Raw genomic sequence first — 26163 nt, 5'->3', positions numbered from 1 at the left:
CCCCCCTCGCCCCATCAGTGTTTCTCTTTTTGGGTATCACTTCTCTTTCCTCTGCACTCCGCTGCCTCCTCTCCAGGCAGCGCCCTTGAACCTCTCACTCCCCGCTCCTCACCCAGCACAGGATGGACCCCCTGCCTCTGCTCCTCTACCTGTGCGCAGGTAAGTGCCAGCCAGAGGGACTGGGAAATGCTGGGTTCCTCCACATGGGTGCCCGGCGAGTACCCCTCTGGCAGGGTGATGGGAGCAGCTGGACGGTCGGGACTCGTGGTCCTATCCCTGGCTGGCTCTGGGCGGGTGGGAGGGAGTGGGGTCTGGTGGGTTACAGCGGGGGACCTGTGCATCAGGAGTCCTAGGTTCTCTCCCCAAATTTGGGCGGGGAATGGGGCTCTAGTGGCTTAGAGGAGGGATGGAGGGCGCCGATAACCAGCATTCCTGGGTGCAGTTCCCTCTGTCTTCTGTTCCCCCAGACTCTCTGGGATGGGAGTGGGTCAGAGGTGCGACTCCCCTTCTCTGTGGGGCGTGTGTGCTCGGTAGGATGTGGGGCGAGGGTCCGGCGGATGCGAAGTGGATGCAGTGTTCGCAATTGCGCAATCCTGCTGTTAAACCACAGCCACTTCCCGCTGCTTCAACGTCACATCTCTCTTCTCTGTGAGTCCTGGACCCATCAGGGAATGGAGGGGGCTGACTTTGGGTTGGCTGAGAGTGAGGGGGATGGGCTGGAGATGGGGTCTGAAAAGGGATGAAGGGAAGAATGGGGGAGGCCACCTCAGCTCCTCCCCCATCCTCAGGTCCTTTATCCCCAGGCCCCACCCACCCAGTTTCACAATTCTGCACCCCGCTTTGCCCCATATCTGCTCCTCCTACAGCTCTGGGGGGTCTTTACTACCTCCCAGGCCTGGAGGGGGCAGCTCCCAGGGGATTCTTGCAGCGGGATGGCCACGCTGTGTGTTAGGGATTCACTCTTGCCACTGATGGGCTGTTTGGTGTATCTTGTGTGACATGAGTTTGGTGGGTCTCAGCTTGGGCTCCTATGGCACAAGCTTACCAGGCCACCCTGCATTAGCTGACAGACTCGGTCGAGAGACCGAGAACTGCCTGGGCCAAGGAGCTCCCACTGCGATGCTGTGGCCAATCCTTGGAGGCAGAAGAAGGGGAAACTCGAGTAGGAGCAGAGAGGTTATTTTACCTCTGTATTTGCTCATGATGCGAGTGCTGCTGGAATCCTGTTCTGCCAGTTCTGGTGCCCACAGTTGAAGAAGGATGTTGATGAATTGGGGAGGGCTCAAGAGAACAGCCATGAGAATGATCAAAGCATTAGGAAATCTGCCTGATGGATTGAGCTCCTTGAGTCTATCGCTATTTAGATTAACAAAGCAAAGGCCAAGGGGTGATGACCTCAGTCTATAAGTACCTGCGTGGGGAACAAATATTTGATGATGGGCTCTTCAATCTAGCAGAGGAGGGTGTAACATGATCCATGGCTGGAAGCTGAAGCTAGACAACTTCAGACTGGAAATGAGATGTAACATTTCTAACACTGAGAGGAGTTAACCACTGGAACAATTTACCAGGGGTCGTGGTGGATTCCCCGTCACTGGCAATTTTACATCAAGATTGGATCTTTTTCTAAATGTTCCAGTCTAGTTCAAACAGGGATTAATTTAGAGAAGCTCTCTGGCTCCTGTTACACAGGAAGTCAGGGTAGATGAACACAGCAGTTCCTTCTGGCGTTCTATTCTGTAATTCTGTGAAGGTTGATCTGCCCCTGCGACCCTACAGAAAGTCCCCCTCCCCCCGTGAATCCGGGTCGGCAAGAGATAAATCAAGGGCTTCATTCACCAGTGCTAAACACACTCCTTAGATTTCTTCTTCACATGGAAGTTTCTGCTGCTATGCAAATGAATGCATGGGCAATTTGCATAAAATGGCCATCCAGGGCTAGACACAAAGGAAACTTGAATGAACTGGTGGGGAGGGGCTGGTTGTCAGGACTCCTGGGTTCTATCCCCAGCTCTAAGAGGGGAGTGGGGTCTGGTGCTCAGTCTCAGAAAGGTTTTGGAATGAACTTGCTAAGGGTACAGCTAATGATGAGACTTTACATAGGGTAATTAACACTATTACCATCAGGTGGGCAGGACATTCCCGATCAACTCCAGCGAAACTTATGTCGCTCAGAGGTGTGGTTGTCTCATACCCCTGAGTAACACAAGTTTTGCCGCCGTAAGTGGTAGTGCAGACTTGGCTCGTGACTGCAAATAAAGCCGACATTTTTAACAGGAAGCGTAATTCACCCTTGGAACAGTTTGCCATGAGTTGTGGTGGATTCTCCATCACTGGACATTTAAAATCATGATTGGACGTTTTTCTGAAAGACCTGCCGTAGTTCAATCAGGAATTAATGCAGGGAAGTTCTCTGGCCTGTGTTATCCGGGAGGTCAGACTAGACGATCACAATGGTCCCTTCCGGCCTTGGAATCTATCAGTCTATGAAGTCTCTGATCTGACCCTGGTACCCCGACAGGAAGTGCACCCGCTATGGATCAGCGTCAGGGAAGCTGATGGAGACAAATCTAGGGCTCCCTTCACCAGCATTAGCTCCACTCTTGATATTTATTTTTAAGCGGGAGTGACTGGCACTATGCAAATAAATGCAGGGAATGATTTGCATAATATAGGCCTTGAGGACTAGGGAGCAGGTGGTGAGGAGCTGGGAGTCAGGACACCTGGGTTCTATCCCTGGCTTGGGAGAGGAGTGGGATTTGTTGAGTTAGAGCGGGGTGTGTGTGTGTGGAATTCAGTCCCGTAGCCAGAAGGAGCCGGCCCCTCAGCCCCAAACACTGGCCCGTTCTCCATAGGGGAAGCTCTAACTGGTGACTGTTTAACCCCTGCAGCGCTGACACCAAGCCATGAGTTCAGTGTGGACGTGGAAGGACCCATCACCTTCCAGGAGGCAGCAGCGGGGTTTGGGCAGAGCGTGGTGCAGTTCGGGAGTGCCAGCACTCGGGGGTAAGGGCCTAACATGGGCTCAGGGCCCCACATAATTCATGCCCAATGCTAAGGGGCTTGTCTGGCTGGGCTGCCCCTCGTGGGACCCACTCCCCTGGGTGTGATGGGGCATCTCCCTAACCCCCCTCTGCTCTCTCCCAGCAGGCTGATCGTCGGGGCCCCGCAGCAGATAGGAGGCGTGAATGAAACTGGCAAAGTCTACAAGTGTGACCCGGGTTCCAGACGCTGCCAGGAGATCCTCATCCAGAGTAGGGGGCACCCTGTGCTGTGGGGTGCAGCAAGAGGATTGGAGTGGGAGTCAGGACTCCTGGGTTCTGTCCCCAGCTCTGGGAGGGAGTGAGGTGGGGTGGGGTCTAGTGGTTAGAGTGGGGGGAGCTGGGAGTCAGGAATCCTTGGTTCTATACTGTGCTCTGGGACAGGAATGGAGTTTATTTTCTCACCCTGGTGTGCTTCTCTCCCCTGTCAGGACCCCCCGATGCCATGAAGATGTCCCTCGGTTTGTCTCTGGCTTCCCGAGGCTCCCAGTTCCTGGTAGGTACCACACCCAGGGGAAATGGGTGCTGGGAGTGGGGTGCTGGGAGTGGGGTCCAACATTTACTCCCTCATCATTCCAGGATTCCTTCAAAAAACCCTGCGTGAACTAGCAGGGAGCGTTGGAACCAGGTGATGCCATCGTGTGGGTCCCGTCTGCCCCAGGGGGCTCCCCTGCCCTTGCAGGGCCTTTCCCTGCATATCTATGGGGAGGGAGCAGACCCCTGGCTCCCCCACCAGACTCCTGGCTCCCCCACCCTCAGTGCTCTGTTCAGAGGGGCACCTACTGATCCCGTGCCTTCTCGTGCCCCAGGTGTGCGGCCCCACGGTGCACCGGGCCTGCGGGGAGAACATGTACGTCAACGGCTACTGCTTCCTCCTGGACCAGAGCCTCCGGCAGATCCAGCGCATCCCAGACACCCAGCCAGGTGAGGGGTAACACAGGGGTGTGGGGGGGACCTATGCTCTGGGGTCACGGGTGGGTACAAGGGACATGGGAAGTTGGAGGGGAGATGGGTCTAGATGGGTCTGATATGGGTTGGGATACCAGGCTAGGTGGGCCCATTAGTTTGATTCAGGAAGTCAGTTGGAGCTGGGAGTCAGGACTCCTGGGTTCTGTCCCAGCTCTGGGAGGGGGAGGGGTGTATTTTTTTCATCCCAGTGCATGTCATGCTCTACACTCAGGACCCCTCCATGGCAGGGATGGGATGATATTGCGACAGAGGGGCCCATTGGTCTGATCCGGGGTTGCAGGGAGGGGGCAGGATACCAAGTTAGATGGACCCATTGGTCTGGTCTAGCTCTTTCTACTGGGTTTTCTCCATGTTTGTGGAGTTGAGTCAGGATGTATTTCTTTCCTGTCCCTCTCAGAGTGCCCCAGACGTGCCACAGACATAGCGCTCCTCGTCGACGGCTCGGGCAGCATCGCACCTGAAGACTTTGGAAAAATGAAGACGTTTCTCTCTGAGATCATGAAGCGTTTCCGCAGCACCGACACGCAGGTAATGGGCAGAAGCTGAACCCTGACTACGTACCCTGCCTCTCGCAGTCAGTGCTGACCCCAATACCCCAGTGCGGCGCTAGGGGGCGCTGTGCTGCAGGGGGAGCAGTAAAGGATTTTGCATCCAAAACCAGGAAAAAATTCCCACAGAACCACTACGTCCCGACTGCCTCAGCCCTTAACTGAGTCTGACGCCTGCTTTTCTTACCCTCCACCCCTGGGGTTGTTTTTCTCTCTTCTCCCTGCCTCCCCTTGCAGTTCGCCCTCATGCAGTACTCCGATAAATTTCAATTGCACTTCGACTTCATGGAGTACAGGAGAAGTCATGACCCCGATCACCTCGTCTGGAGGATTGAGCAGCTTCGTGGAACGACGTACACGGCCACAGCCATCTGGAAAGTCGTGTAGGTATTGCCCTCCTCCCAGTGCTGACTCCACAGGGAATGGGCTGTAAGGACATGTGAGCTAAGGGAAAGGACTCAGGACCACTGGGTTCTATCCCCAGCTGTAGGAAGGGACTGGGGACTAGTGGTTAGAGCAGGGGGGCTGGGCATCAGGACTCCTGGGCTCTGTCCCCACTCCGGGAGGTGGGTGGGCATTAGTAGGTTAGAGCGGGGAGGGAGATGCTGCGAGCAAGGGCTCCAGGGATCTATTGCCAGCTCTGAGCTTCTGTTGCGGTGTGATTTTAAGCAAGTCACAGCCCCGCCGAGTGCCTCAATTTCTCCGTTGGTTAAATAGAGGCAATGACAGTGGCCTCCTTTGTAAAGGACTTTGAGATCTGCAATGCCAAAGCAGTGGACGAGCGCTAGGTGTTATTACGTATCAATAACCCTCCCAGACGTTCCCCACCCCCCCTTTTCCAGGCGGGAGCTGTTCACCTCTGGGAAAGGCGCTCGGGATGAGGCCACCAAGTTTCTCATTGTGATCACAGATGGGAATAAATACGGAGACCCGCTTTCTTATTCAGACGCCATCCCCGAGGCTGAGAGAGCTGGCATCATCCGCTACGCCATCGGGGTGAGCTGCGGCTGTGTGGAGAACTAGTAGGGATCTGAGCCCATGTCCAGGTTCTCATTAGATAAGGGAAAAGAACTGACCCAGGGTTGTAACTGGGTCAACGTGTGACGTTATAGGAGAGCTGGAGCTCCTCTCTTGTTCAGGTTGAGCAGAGCTGTCTAGTTACAGGTTGGGTTTTCTGCCTGCCCTACGGTCCACGTGCTGACTCAGATTGCCATGAAATTTGGAATTCCTCATGGGGACACAGGTTAGGATTTGGGGTCACTTGAACTAGGGGCTCCTGACATACAGCCCCCCAGTTAAACAGCAAAATCACCCAGTTCTAATAGTTTTTTCTGCACACACCTGGGGCTCAAACAACGGCTCTGATCCTCCCCAAACTGGTGTCAGTCACTTGACATTTGTCTCCATGAAACTGCTGAGCCAAAGAGATTGAAATGAGCATCAGCAGCAAGATAAAGGGCAAGTCTACACGACAAACTTAAATCGACTTAAGTTACCTTGTCACACAGCCACCTCAGTAATTCAATAATTTTTTCATGTGCACATTATCCTCCTTCTGTTGGTGGTGCGCGTCCTCACGAGGAGCGCTTGTACCAACTTAACTGTCAGTGTGGGGCATGATGGGGCCCTGACAGCCAGCGCCCGCAGGCGATATAAGCAATGTGGTGCCTATGCGGACACTGCACCGACTTGACTACATTGAGCTCAGTGCACCGGCTCTTGCGGAAGTGGAGTTATGAAGTCGGTGTGGTGGACGAGTTACAGGGGTGGGAGCTACATTTTAGCGAGGCCGCTTACAGAGTTAGGTCGACGTAAGTCCTACATCAACAAACTCGGGTTTAGAATCATAGATTCCCAGGCCAGAAGTGACTTTTGCAGTCATCTAGTCTGAGCTCCCGTGGAGCACAGGCCAGAGAACTGCCCCAAATAATCCCTGCTGAAACCAGAGCAGATCTCTTAGAAAACCAGCGAGTCTTGAGGTAAAAATTGCCAGGGATGGAGAATCCACCACGGCCCGTGGTGAGCTGCTCCAAGGGTTAATTCCCCTCACAGTTAAACCTGAGACCTTCTTTCCAATCTGAATGGGTGTAAATTCTGTTTCCAGCCATTGGATCTTGTTCGACCTTTGTCTGCTGCTTACCGGGAGGTGCCTGACTCCACCTCTGAACTGACTGCACACAACCCACCCGGACTAGCGCAGTGGTCCCGGCCCTTCACCCCTTGCCCTGAGGTGTCCCTCGGAGACATTGCCTGCACTCACCCCTCACTACGCCCTGGAGGTTGAGTCATGCTGGGCCCCAGAACGCTGACAATCCCCATGGCAAGGAGACACCTGTGCCCTGCTGCTGGTACAACCGACACAATTCGGTGCTGAAATGAGGCAGGCTCCATAACTCCAGGCTCCAGCGGCCCGCCACCCCCCACTGACCAGAGTGGCACATGGCGCTGGCTGAGCCATGCCTCTCTAGGGCCCAGCAGGGCTCGGGGCGGGTGGGTGTTGGCCCAGGGCTCTGGGCTGTGACTGATCCCATGCCCTGGTCTCTCCTGTACCTCCCTCTACGCCGTGAAGGTTGGTGAGGCCTTCTCCAGAGCTACTGCCCAACGGGAGCTCCAGGAGATCGCCTCTGAGCCCACCAAGGAGCACGTCTTCCGGGTGGACAATTTCGATGCCCTCCAGGGCATCCAGAACCAGCTGAAGGAGAAGATATTCGGTATCGAAGGTACCAAAGCCAGGGGAGGGGCTGCACTGACCCTGGGGCTCTAGAAATGTGTTTTGAAGGCTGAGATGGGACGGGGAGCTGCTGGGAATCCAGAGCCCAAATAGGCCCCAAATATTCTCTCTTTCCCCATTCAACATGTATCCATTAATCTTCCTCCCTAAATGTCCCTGATGCCTTTCTCATCCTGGGGCCCCCGGGCAGGGGACTGGCTGGCTCAAGGAGCTGAGGAATGGGATACGGGGCCTTTTCTCTCAGGGGCCCTGGATCCAATCCAGCCTCGAGGGTGGGGAGACGGGCTGGCTCAGGGAATGGGACACGGTTCCTTTACTGTCTATGATGATCTCTCCTGTGTCTGTCTGTCTGTTTCTGTCCCCAGGCACCCAGTCTCAGAGCGGCAGCTCCTTCCAGCTGGAGATGTCCCAGGAAGGATTCAGCTCCCTGCTGTCCCCTGTGAGTGACGCCTGGCACCAGGGTGTGTCTAGTAAATACATGCTGTGCTGTCTGTTCCCTGTAATCGGTCCCCTTTGCCGTCCCTGTCGGTTTAGAACGGGCCTGTGCTGGGAGCGGTGGGAACCTATGACTGGTCCGGTGGGATATACCTGTATGGGAGTGGCGCGGAGCCGAGCTTCATCAACGTATCCAGAAACTCCACTGACATGAATGATGCTTACCTCGGTAAGAACAAACCCACCGAGCTTCCCTTACCTATTTAAACAGCCCCCGTGCCCCGCCCCAGAGGTGGCTGCATCTCAGTTCTGGGAAAGTTCTGTGCAGCACTGTTGTAGGGCTGTTTCCCATCTCACCTCCCCACGTCCCTCTCTTCCTTTGAGGTTATTCGTCTCAGGTCATCACAGCCAATGGGCAGAGCAGCTACGTGGTCGGGGCCCCTCGCTACCAACATGCTGGCAAAGTGATCCTGTTCTTCCGAGATAGCAAGGGTGGGAAATGGACACCCACATCAGAGGTGCTGGGAAAACAGGTACGGGGAATGTTACTGGTAATATGGAGTGTGGGTGTGAGAGAGAGAGGGCTGGAGGAAGCCTGTAAGATTTTGACATGGTGTAATATTTGTGTTTGGATTCACCTTCAGGAACGATTCAGTCAGAGAGCCTCAGGCAGGGGATAAACTTGACTGGTTTAGGGAATTGCGCCGCAGCTGACATTCAGCATCTCTCCAATATCCCACTGCTGTTACCTTCACTTACAGTCTAGATAGAGCTCATGAGACCGATACAGATAGAGGCCCAGACATACCAAGGGACTTAGGCGTTGTGATGCTGCAGGGAGGCACCTACCCCTGCCAGTAATCCATGAACGGGGGGAAGATAGGCACTCTTCCACCTAGCTCAAACGTTGGGCCTCATCCAGTAGGCAGGCTCAGAGCCACCACGATCTTCACAAACCAGCCGGAGGAGAAGAGGGAGCGCCTCCCTTATTGATGGTGGTTAGATTTCTCACCTAGGACGTGAACAACCCCTGGTTTGAGTCCCTGCTTTGCCTGATGAGGAAGAAGGCTTTAACCAGGGCTCTGCTGTCTCTCAGGGAGTGCCCTGACCACTGGGCCTTAGGGTGGTTGTGATTTGTACACATTGTGCAGCCCAACTGATATTTAATTAGTCAATTAATTTGGAATAACTTTAACAGTCAAGACCGAGGGAGCCCACAGCTCAGGGGTTAGGGCATTGACTTAAGAAATAGCAGACCCCTGTTCAAGTCCTTCTCCTCTGACCACATGTACCAGATGGTGCCCTACAGGTGGAGGAGTGTTTGTCTTCCCTCAGTTTGTGGATCCTGCTTGATTGTGGTGGGAAATGGGCAACTGGCTGCCTAGAGTAAGACAGGAGTGCACATGCCCTGCCCTTGAGGCAGCAACATAAGGAGCTTCTACTGCAAAAACATAGGCACCAAGTCAGGTTAGGCACCTAAAGGGTCAGCAGCAGCCATGCAGAGGTTTTGTGAATCTCAGTGCACCTAAGTCTGGGGGTTAGGCACATAAGTACCTTTGTGGATCTGGGCTAGAGAGACTCAGGCAAGGAAAATTACATTACTAGTGATATCAGCAGTGTTCGAAAAGGATCACACTACACTAACGAAGTGAATTTCTCCAAGATCTAACTGCCTATACGTTCCAGTGGAACAGAACTTACAAGAGTGACTCAGTCAGTGAATAAACTTTACTCGTGCTAGAACAGCCGCTAGAAAGAACTGCACCACAACTAGCATTCAGCGTCTCTCCGAGATCTAGCTGCCTCATTGTGCAAGAACCCTTTCAGCAACAGCACCACCCGCTGTGCAGCGAGAGGGTGCGACTGAGGATGGAATGAGGATTGGGACTGAATCCTCAGCCCCAGAGGGTGAGAAGGGTCCCAGTGGGAGAAGAAGGAGGAGGTGACTAAATGAAAGGGGTGACTTATCTGCCTCTCCAGATTGGCTCATATTTTGGGGGTACACTGTGCGCTGTGGACCTCGACAGAGATGGGAACACGGACCTGGTTCTAATCGGAGCCCCCATGTACCATACACCTCTGAATGGAGGACGGGTCTATAACTGCCTGATTAACTGGCCGGTAAGAAAGAGGATGGAGCCAGGGGGAAGATGGATGGCCTGGGGTTCTTCTTTGCCTGCACTGCCATGGGGTTGTGATGCTGGGACAATTAGCATGGCAGTAACAGGCGCGGTGCTCCAGGAAGTAGGATGGGGGGGATCATTCAGGAAAGCTTTTCCCTGACAGTCAGTTCTGGCCCTGATGCCCCAGAGCGGTGCCAAGGAGCGCTTTGCTGCAGAGAGAGGGAAAGACAGTCAGTAGGGGCCGGGGTACTCTCTGCTGGAAGTCAGTGCTGATCCTTTCCCCATGTGTTTCCTTCGATGGGGCCTGCAGAGGATGGCATTGATCTGCACCAAGACACTGCAGGGGCAGATGGGGCAGGCTTTCGGGCGCTTTGGGGCCAGCATGTCAGAAATCGGGGACACCAGCGGGGACGGACAGACGGATGTGGCCATCGGGGCCCCCATGGAGAGCGACAATAGCGGGGCCTTGTACATCTTCCATGGGGAAAAGGGAGGACTCAATCCCCAGTATAGACAGGTGAGCCCAGCCCGTGTGAGGAGGGGTCACCAGAAAGCCCCGAAGAGACATGATGGGGCCCCATAGCCCCCTAGTGCCTATTAGCCTGTAGCTGCCACTTTCCCATCCCTCACCCTCCGCTGCCCCCTAGTGCCCATTATACAGAACAGCCACCCCTTCCCCTCCCTCACCCTCCGCTGCCCCCTAGTGCCCATTGTACAGTACAGCCGCCCCTTTCCCACCCCTCACCCTCCACTGCCCCCTAGTGCCCATTGTACAGTACAGCCGCCCCTTTCCTACCTCTTACCCTCCGCTGCCCCCTAGTGCCCATTGTACAGTACAGCCACCCCTCACTCTCCACAGCCCCCTAGTGCCCATTGTACAGAACAGACGCCCCTTTCCCACCCCTTGCTGTTCTCTCTGCCCCACAGCGCATCGAGGGGTCACAGTTTCCCAGCAGGCTGCACTACTTTGGCCAGGCCGTCAGTGGTGGGACAGACCTGACGAGGGACGGACTGCCAGACATCGCGGTGGGGGCAGAAGGGCAGGTCCTGCTGCTGAGGTGAGTTACTCTGTGTCGTTGCGCTGCTCCACATGGCAGTCTCAGGCCTTGTCGATGCTACAGAGTTTTTTTGATAGAAGTTCTGTCCGCGATTAAGAAGCGCGATAATTTCACCGCTATTGCATGTTCACACTACGCTCCTTGTGTCGGCAGAGCACATCCACATTTGGTGGTCTGGCACTGACAGTGAGAGCAGGGCTCTGGGTGGGTACCTATCCCAGGGTGCGACTCGCCACATTCTGCAGCTAGGAATTGTGGGAAGGCGGAGTGGATCGCAGCGCCTCATGGGTGCTCGCTCAGCGTCCCATGATGCATTGTTTTCTGTCCCAGCATTCCATGGGCTTCCGACCAATTTTAGTGGCATTTTTAACACCCCCTGTTTACTGTGCGCCCGCCATCTCTGTGTGAAAGAATGGACCCCGCAATGCTCTCTACTGTTGTGGTCACTGCTTTGAACACACCGGAGCTGGTCAGGCAGTACATCGTGAGCACCCAATCTGTACAGTAATAGGAAGGGGTACTTCTCTGAGGTATGGCAGGCGCTTCTTGATCACTGCAGGCATTTCACTGACATCAGCACAGGGTGGTCCAGGAAGGTGCATGATGCACGCATCTTAAAAAACTCTGGTCTGTACAGAAAGGAGTAAGCAAGGACTTTCTTTCCACACCAGAAGATTCCAGTGGGGGATTTTGAAATGCCCACAGTGTTCCTGGGAGACCCAGCCTACCCCTTACACCCATGGCTCATGAAGCCTTACTCGGGAAAACCTGGACTGCAGCAAGGAGCGCTTCAACAATAGGCTGAGTAGGTGCAGAATTCTCCTGGAATGTGCTTTGGCAGGTTAAGAGCGCGCTAGCGATGCCTTTATGGCAGGTTAGATCTAAGTGAGAAAAAGAATTCAATGGTCATAGCTGACTGCTGACTGAGGCAAGATTTTGAGATTGCGAACCAGTAATGTGTATTTCTATACAGCAATCTGCCATGCTTCATTAAACTCAATTATCTTATTTGACCTAGCACTTGCGTTGATTCCTGACTGGGATTTCTAGTAAGCAAATGACTAGAATGCATGTAAATATTACTAGCAGCAACAATCACTATGTGTAGGCATGGGTGGTCGGTGAACTGGGGGCTTGGGGGTGCTATCCCCTGGCCTAGCCCACCCGTTCTACTCAGGGCTCTACCCCTCCCGCGCCTCCCTTCCCTGCCAGAGCCCCCCCGCACACGAACACACACAAGCCCTGAGCGCCGGGCAGGTGATGCAAGCAGCGGCTCCAGCTGCCTGGCATCCCTAGCTGCAGGCTGGCCCCCACTAACCCCAGCCCCAGAGCTCCTCTGTCACTTTTATCATCCTCTCTTGGGCCTTTAGAATGTGCTCCTCACACCTCTTTCTGTCCCATCTTTCCACTTCTCTCAGCACCATGCGTTCTTTTTTTTCTGACTCAGAGGATTGGAGCATCTCTCTGAACACATCCTCCTTGCTCCACCTTGGTTGCTTCCTTATCTGGAGTAGGTGCTCTGCTGGTGTGTAGTGGGGTCCCCTGAATGCCACATCTGCAGATGCACAGGAAACAGTGCACAGAAGCATGATAGGTTTCAGAGTAGCAGCCGTGTTAGTCTGTATTTGCAAAAAGAATAGGAGTACTTGTGGCACCTTAGAGACTAACAAATTTATTTGAGCATAAGCTTTCATGAGCTAAAGCTCACTTCATCGGATGCATGTAGTGGAAAATACAGTGGGGAGATTTATATACACAGAGAACATGAAACAATGGGTGTTACCATACTCACTGTAAGGAGAGTGATCAGGTAAGGTGAGCTATTACCAGCAGGAGAGCGGGGAGATGCAGGGGGGTCTTTTTGCAGTGATAATCAAGGTAGGCCATTTCTAGCAGTTGACAAGAACGTGTGAAGAACAGTGGGGAGTGGGGAGGGAATAAACTTGGGGAAATAGTTTTACTTTGTGTAATGACCGATCCACTCCCAGTCTCTATTCAAGCCTAAGTTAATCGTATCCAGTTTGCAAATTAATTCCAATTCAGCAGTCTCTCGTTGGAGTCTGTTTTTGAAGTTATTTTATTGAAGTATTGCCACTTTTAGGTCTGTAATCGAGTGATCAGAGAGATTGAAGTGTTCTCCAACTGGTTTTTGAATGTTATAATTCTTGACGTCTGATTTGTGTCCATTTATTCTTTTATGTAGAGACTGTCCAGTTTGACCAATGTACATGGCAGAGGGGCATTGCTGGCACATGATGGCATATATCACATTGGTAGATGTGCAGGTGAACGAGCCTCTGATATTGTGGCTGATGTGATTAGGCCCTATGATGGTGTCCCCTGGATAGATATGTGGACACAGTTGGCAACGGGCTTTGTTGCAAGGATAGGTTCCTGGGTTAGTGGTTCTGTGGTGTGGTGTGTGGTTGCTGGTGAGTATTTGCTTCAGGTTGGCGGGCTGTCTGTAAGCAAGGACTGGCCTGTCTCCCAAGATCTGTGAGAGTGATGGGTCGTCCTTCAGGATAGGTTGTAGATCCTTGATGATACATTGGAGAGGTTTTAGTTGGGGGCTGAAGGTGACGGCTAGTGGCGTTCTGTTATTTTCTTTGTTGGGCCTGTCCTGTAGTAGGTGACTTCTGGGTATTCTTCTGTCTCTGTCAATCTGTTTCTTCACTTCAGCAGGTGGGTATTGTAGTTGTAAGAATGCTTGATAGAGATCTTGTAGGTGTTTGTCTCTATCTGAGGGGTTGGAACAAATGCGGTTGTATCGTAGAGCTTGGCTGTAAACAATGGATCGTGTGGTGTGGTCTGGATGAAAGCTGGAGCCATGTAGGTAGGAATAGCGGTCAGTAGGTTTCCAGTATAGGGTGGTGTTTGTGTGACCATTGCTTATTAGCACCGTAGTGTCCAGGAAGTGGATCTCTTGTGCGGACTGGTCCAGGCTGAGGTTGATAGTGGGATGGAAATTGTTGAAATCATGGTGGAATTCCTCAAGGACTTCTTTTCCATGGGTCCAGATGATGAAGATGTCATCAATGTAGTGCAAGTAGAGTAGGGGAATTAGGGGACGAGAGGAAGCGTTGTTCTAAGTCAGCCATAAAAATGTTGGCATACTGTGTGGCCATGCGGGTACCCATAGCAGTGCCGCTGATTTGAAGGTATACATTGTCCCCAAATGTGAAATAGTTATCGGTGAGGACAAAGTCACAAAGTTCAGCCACCAGGTTTGCCGTGACATGATCAGGGATACTGTTTGTGACGGCTTGTAGTCCATCTTTGTGTGGAATGTTGGTGTAGAGGGCTTCTACATCCATAGTGGCCAGGATGGTGTTATCAGGAAGATCACCAATGGATTGTAGTTTCCTCAGGAAGTCAGTGGTGTTTCGAAGATAGCTGGGAGTGCTGGTAGTGTAGGGCCTGAGCAGGGAGTCTACATAGCCAGACAATCCTGCTGTCAGGGTGCCAATGCGTGAGATGATGGGGCGTCCAGGATTTCCAGGTTTATGGATCTTGGGTAGTAGATAGAATGCCCCAGGTCGGAGTTCCAGGGGTGTGTCTGTGCGGATTTGTTCTTGTGCTTTTTCAGGGAGTTTCTTGAGCAAATGTTGTAGTTTCTTTTTGTAACCCTCAGTGGGATCAGAGGGTAATGGCTTGTAGAAAGTGGTGTTGGAGAGCTGCCGAGCAGCCTCTTGTTCATATTCCAACCTATATATGATGACAACAGAACCTCTTTTGTCAGCCTTTTTGATTATGATGTCAGAGTTGTTTCTGAGGCTGTGAATGGCATTGTATTCTGCACGGCTGAGGTTATGGGGAAAGTGATGCTGCTTTTCCACAATTTCAGCCCGTGGACGTCGGTGGAAGCACTCTATGTAGAAGTCCAATCTGTTGTTTCAACCTTCAGGAGGAGTCCACCCAGAATCCTTCTTTTTGTAGTCTTGGTAGGAAGGTCTCTGTGGGTTAGTATGTTACTCAGAGGTGTGTTGGAAATATTCCTTGAGTAGGAGGTGTCGAAAATAGGATTCTAGGTCACCACAGAACTGTATCATGTTCCTGGGGGTGGAGGGACAGAAGGAGAGGCCCCGAGATAGGACAGATTCTTCTGCTGGGCTGAGTATAGTTGGATAGATTAACAATATTGCTGGGTGGGTTAAAGGAACCACTGTTGTGGCCCCTTGTGGCATGTAGTAGTTTAGTGTCCTTTTTCTTTTGTAGAGAAGCAAAGTGTGTGTTGTAAATGGCTTGTCTAGTTTTTGTAAAGTCCAGCCATGAGGAGGTTTGTGTGGAAGGTTGTTTTTTTATGAGAGTATCCAGTTCTGAGAGCTCATTCTTAATCTTTCCCTGTTTGCTGTAGAGGATGTTGATCAGGTGGTTCTGCAGTTTCTTTGAGAGCGTGTGGCACAAGCTGTCAGCATAGTCTGTGTGGTATGTAGATTGTGATGGATTTTTTACCTTCAGTCCTTTCGATATGATGTCCATCTGTTTGCATTTGGAAAGGAAGATGATGTCTGTCTGTATCTGTATGAGTTTTTTCATGAAGTTGATAAATTTCCACTCCATACGGCTAAATTCAGTGCCTTGCATAATGACAGGTTTCAGAGTAGCAGCCGTGTTAGTCTGTATCCGCAAAAAGAAAAGGAGGACTTGTTGCACCTTAGAGACTAACAAATTTATTTGAGCATAAGCTTTCGTGAGCTACAGCTCACTTCATCGGATTCATTCAGTGTTGTTTCATGTTCTCTGTGTATATAAATCTCCCCACTGTATTTTCCACTGAATGCATCTGATGAAGTGAGTTGTAGCTCATGAAAGCTTTTGCTCAAATAAATTTGTTAGTCTCTAAGGTGCCACAAGTACTCCTTTTCTAGAAGCATGATAGTTAGTTCATGCACAGCATTGAATCATTACAGTGAAATACACCTCTTGTAACATACCAATCACTTTCTCAATGTACCTTGGCAAGCACACATCTCAACAAACACTGTAAACATGGTGAGTATGGCCTAGGTGCGGGGTGGACATTCAAAATGGGGCAAAGGGTGTTGATGATGCTTTCAGAGGATCAGTGAAGGGGACTGGGGACAATATTGTAAATTCTGCCACCATTTTCCACAGGCAGGTGTCAGTGAAGCTGATAGCTCATTCCTGAGGGTAAGCAAGGGCACATCTACTGCCTGCATCCAGGTTCAGACCAGGTCCCTAGGCTGCTCACCTGGGTGCCTCTTTGGTCCCTGCACAAGTGATTGCCAAGTGGTGCGGGAAAATTTCCTACAATGGGGAAGGAACAAAGCAGCTCTGCCAAGGAACCTTTGGCAGAGGATTGGCAAGAACCTCCAGGGTAGTTTCCTAGAGATCTCTCTGGAGGATTCCCATGAAATCTAGATGTGCATCAGCACCCTCTTCTGCTGCACTGCTAAGCTGCACAGGGAAAGCTGGTCTTGCACATTTCTATCTCTTCCTTCACCCACCACTACAGTATTCAGAGCAAAGGACAGCTGTCTGCCATGTAATCGAGCAGTATCTGCTCAAAAAGATCACTCACCAGGGGTCTCCTCTCCTGCATCGTGCTTGCCGGAGACAGACTGCTGGGACTGGCTCCACCCCTCTGGAGTGGAAAAGAGTTCCTGACTCACCATGGTACTGGACGACCCTGCCATGGGGTCCAAAACGTCCTCCAACTTGACCTCCTCATCCACCACTTCGTCCTCAGGGTTAGGTCCACTTTCCATTCCCTCCCGCCCCATCAAAGTGTCCACGGGGCTCTTGGTGGTGGAGATGGGGTTGCCACCTAGAATGGTGTCCAACTGCTTGTAGAAGCGGCCGCTCTTTGTTGCAACACCGGAGCGAGGGTTTGCCTCCCTTGCCTTCTGGTCCGCCTGCCTCAGCTCCTTTATCTTCGCTCTGCACTGCACCGTGTCCCGATTTGTAGCTCTTCTCACATATGCCATGAGAAATCTGCCTGTAGGTCTTGAAGTTGTGGCTGCAGAGCAGCAGGGTTCGAACCGCTGATTAGAGCGGTCAGGTCGTAGATTTGCCAAATTTCTAGTCACACAGAACCGAATGCCTGCCTCTTCCCTGAGGCCCTATCCCTGCCCTCCCCCTTCCCTAAAGCCCCGCCCCCGCTCACTACATTCCCCCTCCATCGGTGGCTCGCTCTCCCCCACCCTCACTCACTCTCACTGGGCTGGGGCAGGAGTTGGGGTGTGAGAGGGGGTGAGGGATCTAACTGGGGGTGTGGACTCCACGGTGGGGCCAATAATGAGGGGTTCAGGATGCGGGAGGGGGCTCGGCCTGGGGCAGGGAGTTGGGGTGTGTGAGGGCTCCGGGTGTGGTGCAGGATCTGGGGTACGGCTGGAGATGAGGGGTTTGGCTTGTTGGCGGGGCTCCAGGCTGGGGTGTGGGGTTGAGGGATTTGGAGTGAGGGAGGGGGCTGTGGGTTGAGGCAGAGGGTTGGGTTGCAGGAGGGGTTGAGGGCTGTGGGCTGGGGGTGCTAGCTATGGGGTAGGAACGGGGTGAGGAGTTCAAGGTGTGGGAGGGAGCTCTGGGCTGGGGCAAGGGGTTGGGGTGCAGAGGGGGTGAGGGCTCTGGGCTGGGGTTGCTGGCTCTGGGGTGGGGCTACGGATGAGGGGTTTGGAGTACAAGAGGGGACTCTGGGTCGGGGGGGCTCAGGGCTGGGGCACGGGGTTGGGAATCAGGATTGGGACATGGACTGACCTCTGGTGGCTCCTGCTCAGCAGTGCAGTGGGGGCGGGGGGGGGGGTAAGGCAGGCTCTCCTACTGCCATGCGTACCCCAGAAACAGCCAGCAGGTCTGGGTCCTAGGTGGGGGGACAGGAGGCTTCACACACCACTCTTGCCACCGGCACCGCCCCCCTCCCCCCGGCCCCAGCTCCCATTGGCCGGGGAGTGCAGAGCCAGCACTCAGAGAACGTGCCCCCCTGCCCCAGAGGCCGGACCTTCTGGCCAATTCTGGGGCACAGCCCAGTGCCAGCCAGGACAGGAAGGGACTAGCCGGCCTTAGAGCTGCAGCACCCCCGACCGGACTTTTAACGGCCACCTGGTCAGCAGTGCTGACAGGAGCCGCCAGGGTCCCTTTTCGACCGGTTGTTCCATTTGAAAATCGGACACCTGGTCACTCTCTCAGGAAGGGCATTGTGGGACATCTCCTGGGGGCCAATCACAGCAACATGACCAAGCACAGTCTTTACACTGGCACTTTGTCGACAAAACTTTGCCGCAAAAAGGTCAAAGCCTCTCGTCGAGGTGGTTTTACGTTGTCGGCAAAACAGGAGAGTTTTGTCGCCATAAGTCACATTGTCGTGTGTAAACCTCCAGTGTTTTGTGGACAAATGCTGCCTTTTGTAGAAAAAATCTCTACAGTGTAGACAAGGCCGTAGTATTCTGAGTGTGAGTGTCTGTGACTGCTGCCCCCAGCTGGAGAATGGCACAAGGACAGCTCTGCTGCTCCCTTCTCTGCCCCCCAGCATCTCCTCTAGCAGAGCTGCGTGTCCATAACCCATCTCCCTGGGGTGCTGTGAGCACATCCAGGCTGGGTGGGAGGCTCAGGGGAGGGAGGGGGCCTGGCTCCATTGCAGAGAGCAGCTGGGTGACGGTTCTGTTCCTCCCATGGCAGGTCCCGGCCCGTGCTCAGAGTTGGGGTCTCCATCAGCTTCCAGCCCCACACGATCCCAACCTCAGCCTTCAACTGCCAGGGGCAGGAGCAGCTCAACACGGAGGCCAGCAGGGCAGAGGTCTGCTTCACTGTCACTAAGACCACCAGGGACAGCCTAGGTCAGACCAAACCCACGCCCCCCCATTCCCCTCCCCTCTGAGTGAGCCAGTCCCCTGTCCTGGAGATGGATCGGAACCACCACCCCCTAGAAGGGCAAAGCCCTGTGTCCCATTTCCCCTTGAAGTTCCTGCTCTCAACTTCTCTGTCCCTCGTTTCCCTTTCCCCGTAGGTGACAGGATCTCCAGCACCATCCAGTACAGCCTGGCTCTGGACCCCGGGCGGACAAAGATCCGAGCCGCCTTCAACTCCATCGGCCCCATCCTGAGCAGGGAACTGCAGCTCGGCATCGAGACGAGATGTGAGATGTACCGGATAACGTTTTCTGTGAGTGTGGGGGGTCCTAACTCCTTCCCCTCCCACTGTGTCTGCCCCTCCAACTCTGCCCCTTGCTCCCAAATCACCCAGAGAACAAACCTCTCTCCTGGTCCCACCCAGCCCCCAGCCCCCCTTTCCCTTCAGGGGTCCGACATGTCTTTCTGTCTCCCCAGCTCTGCCCAGAGGACACCCTGACCCCCATAACCCTGCGTCTCAACTACACCCTGATGGGGGAGCCCATCTCTACCGCTAGCAACCTCAAACCCATCCTGAGCGAGGACTCCGCGACGGTGTCTGCAGGCTGGGTAAGCTGCCAGAGCCAGGCCCTGCGGTGGGTTTGCTGCAGGGATTGAACCAGTGACCGTGGGGTTTGAATGCAAGAGTCTGGAAAATTCAGAGGCAGCAACAGCCTCCTAATCCCCTTTACACAGCACAGCCACTCGAGGGTGGCAGATGGATGCTGAGTTTGCCTTGGCATCTCCCCTCCATGGGAACATTCCAACTTCTCCTCAAAGCTCCCAAAATTTCTGTCCAAAAACCCAAATATTTTGGCTAAAAAAATGATTTTTACGAGACAATTGTCAATATTTATTATGGCCAGGGCCCCCTAGAGTGGAAAGATCCCATGTCCTGTTCCCCATCCCCCTCAGCTGGCCAGTCCTCCAGTCGTGGCACTCCTAGAAGTGTGAAACTGCCCCTGGGCAGAGGGTGAGATTGAAGGGTGGGGTGCGGGGGGCTGATGATGGGTTTATCTGTCCCCCAGTGCAAGGGGCTGGGAGGTGCTGGGGTAACAGGAGGGTCCCTGGGTCCCCACAGTGTCACTCCGGCAGGTGGTGCTGCAGACCCCTCTCCAGCCACTCTGATTCTGTTCTCCTGGGTCTCCAACCAGCTCCCGTTTCAGAAGGACTGTGGCACAGATGACCGCTGCGATGACCAGTTAGAAATCTCCTTCAATTTCTCTGGGTAAATCACTGAATCCTCCCTCCAAAAACACCTACCATGATGGGACACATTTGGTTTGATCACGCTTCGGATCTTCCACATCCAGCTGGAGATCTTGTTAGATTTCCAGTGCTGATGGATGGGGGGTGAGAAGGGTTGCCCCCTCCCACTCCGGGGTGCCCCCTGATGTACTGGGGATAGCAGTGAGCCCGCTGGTTCCACCAGCCTGGGCTCCCTTACACTGTTTTGCTGAGCCAGGCCCTCAAGCCTCCTCCAGCACACACCCAGGTAGGGACACACCCAGCTGCAGAAAGACACAGACACTGAAATCAGCTCTGCATGGGAAGAATCAGCTCGGGAATTGTCCGGCACGCAAGTAGACACAGGAGTGTAAACCCGAAATTGTATTGTCTTGCGCTACACAGAAAACTGTACAGCGTAAGCTCATGAAAATCACCCCCTCCCTCAATGTGAAGGAAGATATGCACAGCTTTTTGCCCCCCAGTTATGACTTGCACAAACTGGTTTAGAGAAAACAAACACACGTTTAATAACTACAAAGGATAGATTTTAAGTGATTATAAGGGATAGAAAACAGATCAAAGCAGATTACTGAGCAAATAAAACAAACATGCAAACTAAGTTTAATACACTAAAGAAACTGGCTATGAGTAGTAATTTCTCACCGTAAATGTTGTTTTAAGCAGGTTGCAGTGTTTCTTGTAGACAAACCGCTCTTTCTTGTAGCTTCAAACCCCAGATATTCCTTTCACAGGCCAGACACCTTCTAGCCTGGGTCCAGTCCTTTCTTCCCCAGATCAATCTTAGGTATTTTCAGCAGTCATCTTGGGCAGAGATTTAGTGAAGAACCAGCCCTGATAAATTCACTTCCCTGCCTTATATAGGATTTACATGTGGCAGGAATCCTTTGTTTCCCTGTTTGAGCCCCATCCCCAAACAAATAGGACAATCACATTCAGTAAATCATCACCTTTCCAGTGATACTGCACGTGACCCATCTTGCATAAAATACAAATTAGTTATGCCATATTCATATCACAACAGTAGCTCTATGAAGAATATGGGGCGTAGTGTCACAGGGTGCACTGCTGTGGGGAAGATACACCGCTGGAAGCTCACAGCGCTGGGGTCCCCGGGTGGACACTGATAGAAAAAGTTCACAGAGCATCCAGGGCACTGCCCTGAGGAAGCTCACCCCTTTCTCCCGCCTTAGCTTGAGCACCCTGGTGGTGGGCGTTACCCCCGAACTCAACACCACCGTCTCCATCCAGAATTATGGGGAGAATTCCTACAGCACCACGGTGCAGTTCCTCTACCCAGCCGCGCTGTCCTACCGCCGGGTCCTGCTGCTCCAGGTACCCCAACGAACACCAGGCATGAGGGGCAGGCTCTGCAGTGGGGAGCCATGCTGCAGGGAGTGGACAGGGAACTCAGCAGGGGTTGCTGAGCTGCAGGGAGCAGGTGGGGGGCTCGATAGAGGAGCTGAGTTGTGGGGAGCGGGGGGCTCAGCGGGGGGCGCCAAGCTGCAGGGAGCATGCCAGGTGGGGCTCGGCAGGGGTGCTGAGTTGCAGGGAGTGTGCAGGGGGCTTATCAGGGGTGCTGTGGTCTACTTCTCTCACTGGCTGGTCTCTCATGGTCAGTCTAACAGGAGGGCCGTGGCCGTTAAGTGCAGCTCGGCCGTGGGCTCCGAGGAACAGACTCAGAGGAACAGCACCTGCCACATCAACTACCCCATCTTCTGGAGTGGAGCTGAGGTAGGGATGGGCCCTGGCCTCAGCCCTGTCATGTGAACTTCCCAGGTGTGAGTGAGGGTTGCCAGGCATCCAGTTTTTGACTGGAATGACCGGTCGAAAAGGGACCCTGGCAGCGCCGATAAGCACCGCTGACCGGGCTGTTAAAAGTATGGTTGGCGGTGCAGCGAGGCGAAGCCAGGCTCCCTGCCTGCCCTGGCTGCACGGGGCTCCTGGAGGTGGCCGGCATGTCTCTGAAGCCCTCTGAGGCAGGGGAGATCAGGGAAGCTCTGTGCGCTGCCCACCCACCCCCTTCCCGCCAGTGCTGGCTCCGCAGCTCCTTTTGGCCGGGAACCACAGTGAATGGGAGCTGTGGGGGTGGCGCCTGTGGGAGTTGGTAGCATGCACTGCACAGAGCTGCCTGCTCGCGCCTCTGCCTGGTGGCCCGGACCTTTCGGGAGCAGCATGGAGCCAGGGCAGGCAGGGAGCCCACATTAATCCCACTGCACTGGTAACTGGGTGCTGCCTGAGGTTAGCCCGCATCCCAAACCCGCTCCTGCAGGCCATCTCCCTACTCCATTTCTGACCCTACCCCAAACCCTGCATCCCCAGCTGGAGCCCTCACCCCCTCCCACACCCCAATTCCCTGCCCCAGCCCAGTGAAAGTGAGTGAGGGTGGAGAACGGCAAGCAACTGAGGGATGGGGGCTGGAGTGTGTAGGGGTGGGGGCCTCAGAAAAGGGGTAGGGGAGGGGGAAGGGTGTTCGGTTTTGTGCAATTAGAAAGTTGGCAACCCTAGTGAGATCCCAGCTGGGAGCAGAGAGGGGCAGTTCCCTGGGGTCAGCCCAGCCCGTGACAAGCGATGTGCTGGGGAAAGTGCCCCGGGGAGCCTGGAGAGTCATTGCAAACAGAGTCCTGAGGTCACTCCGGGGCTGGGGTCAGGCCCTGCCAGGGCTGCAAACCAAAGGCCAGACTTTGTGGGGGCTGGAAATCAGGCCTCACTGGGTGGAGAGAAGGGGAGGGGCTGTTCCCTCCCCCCTTTGGGGTCCTAAAAAGGTTAATGGGGTGTTGCCATGACACGGAGTGGGTTGAGGTCTCTGGATCCCAAACCAGATTAGTGCTCTCTGTGGACAGGGACAGGGTCATGTTAACACCTTTGCCTCCATCTAAGTTCATACAACAGTCCCCCTGGTCCCCTGTGCCTCCCCGCTCTCCACGCCCCACAGTCTCTGGCAGTTCCCCAGGCCCTGAGCCCAGCAGCTCTCACCCCCGTGTGTTTTCCAGGCCGTCTTCGTGGCCACCTTCGACGTCTCCTCTGAGGCCGACCTGGGGGACAGGCTGCAGATCACGGCCAAGGCCAGCAGGTGAGGGGGCCGTGCAGGGCCAGGGGTCAGGGTGGGGGCAGTGGGAGGGGGCCGTGCAGGGAACAGGGCAGGGCAGAGGCCTGTCATGCAGCCTCCCCACCCAGTTATCTGCCTGAGTCTCCTCACGTCTCTGCCCTTTGCCCTCCCCTCCCCCAGTGACAATGGCGGCCCCATCACCCAGCGCATGATTCACCGGGCGGAGCTGCCGGTCAAGTACGGCATCTTCGTCATCCTCACCAGGTAGGTCAGTGCGGAGACAGAGGGGAGAGCGCCCCCTGCTGGGGCCCCATCCCCGCCCCCTGCAGCACAGCGTCCCCACCCACCGCCACTCTCCAGCCCCATCCAGCACACTCCCGTCTCTCTCCTTCCTTCCGTCCTTTTCCTCCCCCAGCCTCGAGGAGTCGACCAAGTACGTCAACTTCTCTTCCAAGGAGGCAGGGACAAGTGTGCCAGTGACACATCGGTACGAGGTGAGGCCAGCAGCACAGAGTGCGAGGGGGGAGATGGGGCAAGAGGGAGGGAGTGGAAGCGGTTGAATGGGATCTAGTGGGTTAGAGCACGGAGAGATGAAGGTGGGGGTGAGCAGGAAGCCAGGACTCCTGGGTTCTACCCCCAGCTCTGGCAGGGGAGTGGAGTCTGAGGGTCAGAGCGGGGGCTGGCAATCAGATCTCCTGGGTTCTCTTCCTGCAATGCCCTATGACGAGTCTTTTTTTTTCAGGTCAAGAACCTGCGGCAGCGAAGCGTCCCCATCTCGGTCACGTTCCAGTTCCCCGTGGAGCTGAGCGGGGTCCGGGTGTGGGACGCCTCTGAGGTCGTCCCCTCCAAGGTACTTGCCTCTCCCTGCCCTTGTGTGTGTGAGATGGGCCCAGTGATGCTGGCTCTGCCCTACAGCGCCCCCTGCTTGGACAGGCTGCCTAGGGGGAAAGACCGCTGCCCAGCCTCTGAACCAGCCAATCCCCTTCCTTGGGGCTGTATTGGAGCCAGCGACCCCTAGTGGGAAAAGGCCCAATGTCCCATTCCCCACTGCCCTGAGCCAGCCAGTTCCCTTCCCTGGGGACAGATTGGCCCTGATGCCCCCTAGAGGGAAGGTCCCATGACCCATTCCCACCTCTGTTAATACCGTGTCTCTCTCCCTCCCCAGCCCCAGCTGGCTCAGTGTGTCGGTGAGGCTGAAACACCCGGTTCAAAGGACTTTGTGAAGAAGATGAGCGAGCGCCCCCTGCTGGTGAGTACAGGCTGGTGCTGGTCCCAGAAGCCCTTTCCCCTTGGCACTAACACAGACAATGCGTGGGGGGCTGGGCTGCGGGAGGGACCCCTGCTATGGACAGACCCAGACCCCCATGGCCATGCTGAGACCCTGCATACCCTCCTCCTTACCTGTCAATATCCTTCCACCCCCAGGACTGCTCTGTGGCCATCTGTAAGAAGATCCGGTGCAGCATCACCTCCCTGGAAATGCAGCAGCCGCTGGAGTTCATGATCAAAGGAAGCGTCAGCTTCCAGTGGGTCTCCCAGGTATGAGAGCTACTACTGCTTCCCAGCCCCAGGCAAGAGATCCTCCTAACATGAACATCCCCCATGCCTCTCCCCAGAGATGGCTCCATCTCAGTGCTGAGCAAGGGATTGCTCCTGTGTGAATGGCCTGTAAATTGCTCTGGGTCCCTCTGGGATGATGCTCCGGGCTGGTTTGTGTCATTTCCAATCAGGGACAGTGAATTTTTCTGTTCCAGACTCAGCAGCAGAAAGTGAGTCTCGTGAGTGAGGCCCAGATTGAATATGAGGAGAAGAAATACACCCAGAAGGAGGGATTTGTCCAGCGCCAGGTACCAGAGTGACTGCACCCAGGATAGAGAAAGCATCGGCTAGTGGTTAGAGCTGGGAGCCAGGACTCCTGGGTCCTGTCCCTGCTCTGGGAGGAAGTGGGGTCTGGGGATTTAGAGCAGGGGTGGATGATGGTGCCAGGACTCCTGGGTCCCCATCTCACAGCTCCTCTCCCCCAGGTGCAGACGGTGGTGGAGCGCTCCGAGGTCTATAACTACCTGCCCATCATCGTGGGCAGCAGCGTGGGGGGCCTGGTCCTGCTGGCTCTCATCACTGCAGCCCTCTACAAGGTGAGTGGGGCAGGGCTCTAACCCCTCCCCTACAGCCCATCACCCTCGGGGAGGGGCCTGTGGCTCTCCCAGCTCATGGAGGAGGTACAAGGATTTTTCCTTCATAGGTTCTCACAGCCCATCCCTCCTGCTCCTCCAGCATGAGCCTGTCTCTGTCTGCCTCTCACCATCTCCCCTCTTTGTCTCCTTCCAGTTCGGCTTCTTCAAGCGCCAGTACAAGCAGATGATGCAGGACACTGTGGAGGGTGAGGGGGCTGGCCCAACCCAGAGCGCCTCCACTGGCAACCCCCCTGCTTCCGATGTTCCCTTGAAATAGCCCCCCCATTCGCCAATGCCCCCAGCTTCGCCTCCCTCTGCGCTGCTCCAGATTCACCCCTGCCCGCTTATGTTGCTACCTCCAAGATGCAGAAAGACCAACCACTGTCCACCCTCCCACCAACAAAATGCATCCTTGTGCCAACTAGAGCCAATCGTTACTCAAATTAGGCTTGGCCGAATTCTACTGATCTTTTTATAATTTTGATGGAGAATTATCCAACGTAATTATCCTGCAAGCAGCCCGAGCGACACTAGCATTACCACAAGTTTTATGCATATTCAGGTGGGACTCTAATAAGTTCTCCCGCAACAATTTTTGTTCGTTGTCTAGCTGCACATTTTGATTATTGATGGAAATAGTGTATCGTTGGTTTGTGCATGTGTGTGCGGTGAAACTGGTGTTTGCTGACAATTACCCCCTGCCCACCTTCCCCATCTAATTCACTACTCCTGAAGAGAGAAAGGAAGTATTTGCTGGACACAGAGGAAGGGGGCCTGACCTACACGGTTTGGTCGGGAAGGCTGCTGAAAGCATGTGGTGAGACACTTTGGTTGAATCTGATACAGTTTTGTTAAGTTAGGCGCTCGGAAACGTTTCGTCTTTTATTTTCTTTGTAACCATTGCTGACTTTTATGCCTCATTACTTGGACTCACTTGAAATCTCTC

At 54.3% G+C, this 26163-nt stretch overlaps 1 protein-coding gene across 2 annotated transcripts; it reads left to right on the top strand.

Moving 5' to 3' along the window:
• Nucleotides 1–26163, top strand: LOC140912370 (integrin alpha-D-like). Of its 2 annotated transcripts, none has more exons than XM_073346645.1 (30): nucleotides 1–159; nucleotides 2892–3006; nucleotides 3151–3254; nucleotides 3473–3537; nucleotides 3851–3965; nucleotides 4408–4538; nucleotides 4796–4941; nucleotides 5401–5554; nucleotides 7128–7278; nucleotides 7655–7728; nucleotides 7824–7953; nucleotides 8109–8257; nucleotides 9705–9845; nucleotides 10158–10364; nucleotides 10775–10905; nucleotides 18538–18695; nucleotides 18866–19020; nucleotides 19185–19316; nucleotides 19901–19974; nucleotides 21188–21329; nucleotides 21615–21728; nucleotides 22988–23067; nucleotides 23224–23307; nucleotides 23459–23537; nucleotides 23786–23893; nucleotides 24209–24292; nucleotides 24469–24582; nucleotides 24798–24890; nucleotides 25068–25178; nucleotides 25372–26163. In XM_073346645.1, the coding sequence occupies exons 1-30, from the start codon at nucleotides 123–125 to the stop codon at nucleotides 25492–25494; spliced, it is 3501 nt and encodes a 1166-aa protein (XP_073202746.1). In that variant the 5' UTR covers nucleotides 1–122; the 3' UTR covers nucleotides 25495–26163. The 2 variants fall into 2 exon arrangements, with proteins under 2 accessions (XP_073202746.1, XP_073202745.1); XM_073346644.1 differs by having other exon boundaries at nucleotides 3148–3254.

This window comes from Lepidochelys kempii, chromosome 6, assembly GCF_965140265.1.
Source record: "Lepidochelys kempii isolate rLepKem1 chromosome 6, rLepKem1.hap2, whole genome shotgun sequence".
NCBI lineage: Eukaryota > Metazoa > Chordata > Testudines > Cheloniidae > Lepidochelys > Lepidochelys kempii.
This window is presented reverse-complemented; position numbering and strand designations above follow the sequence as displayed.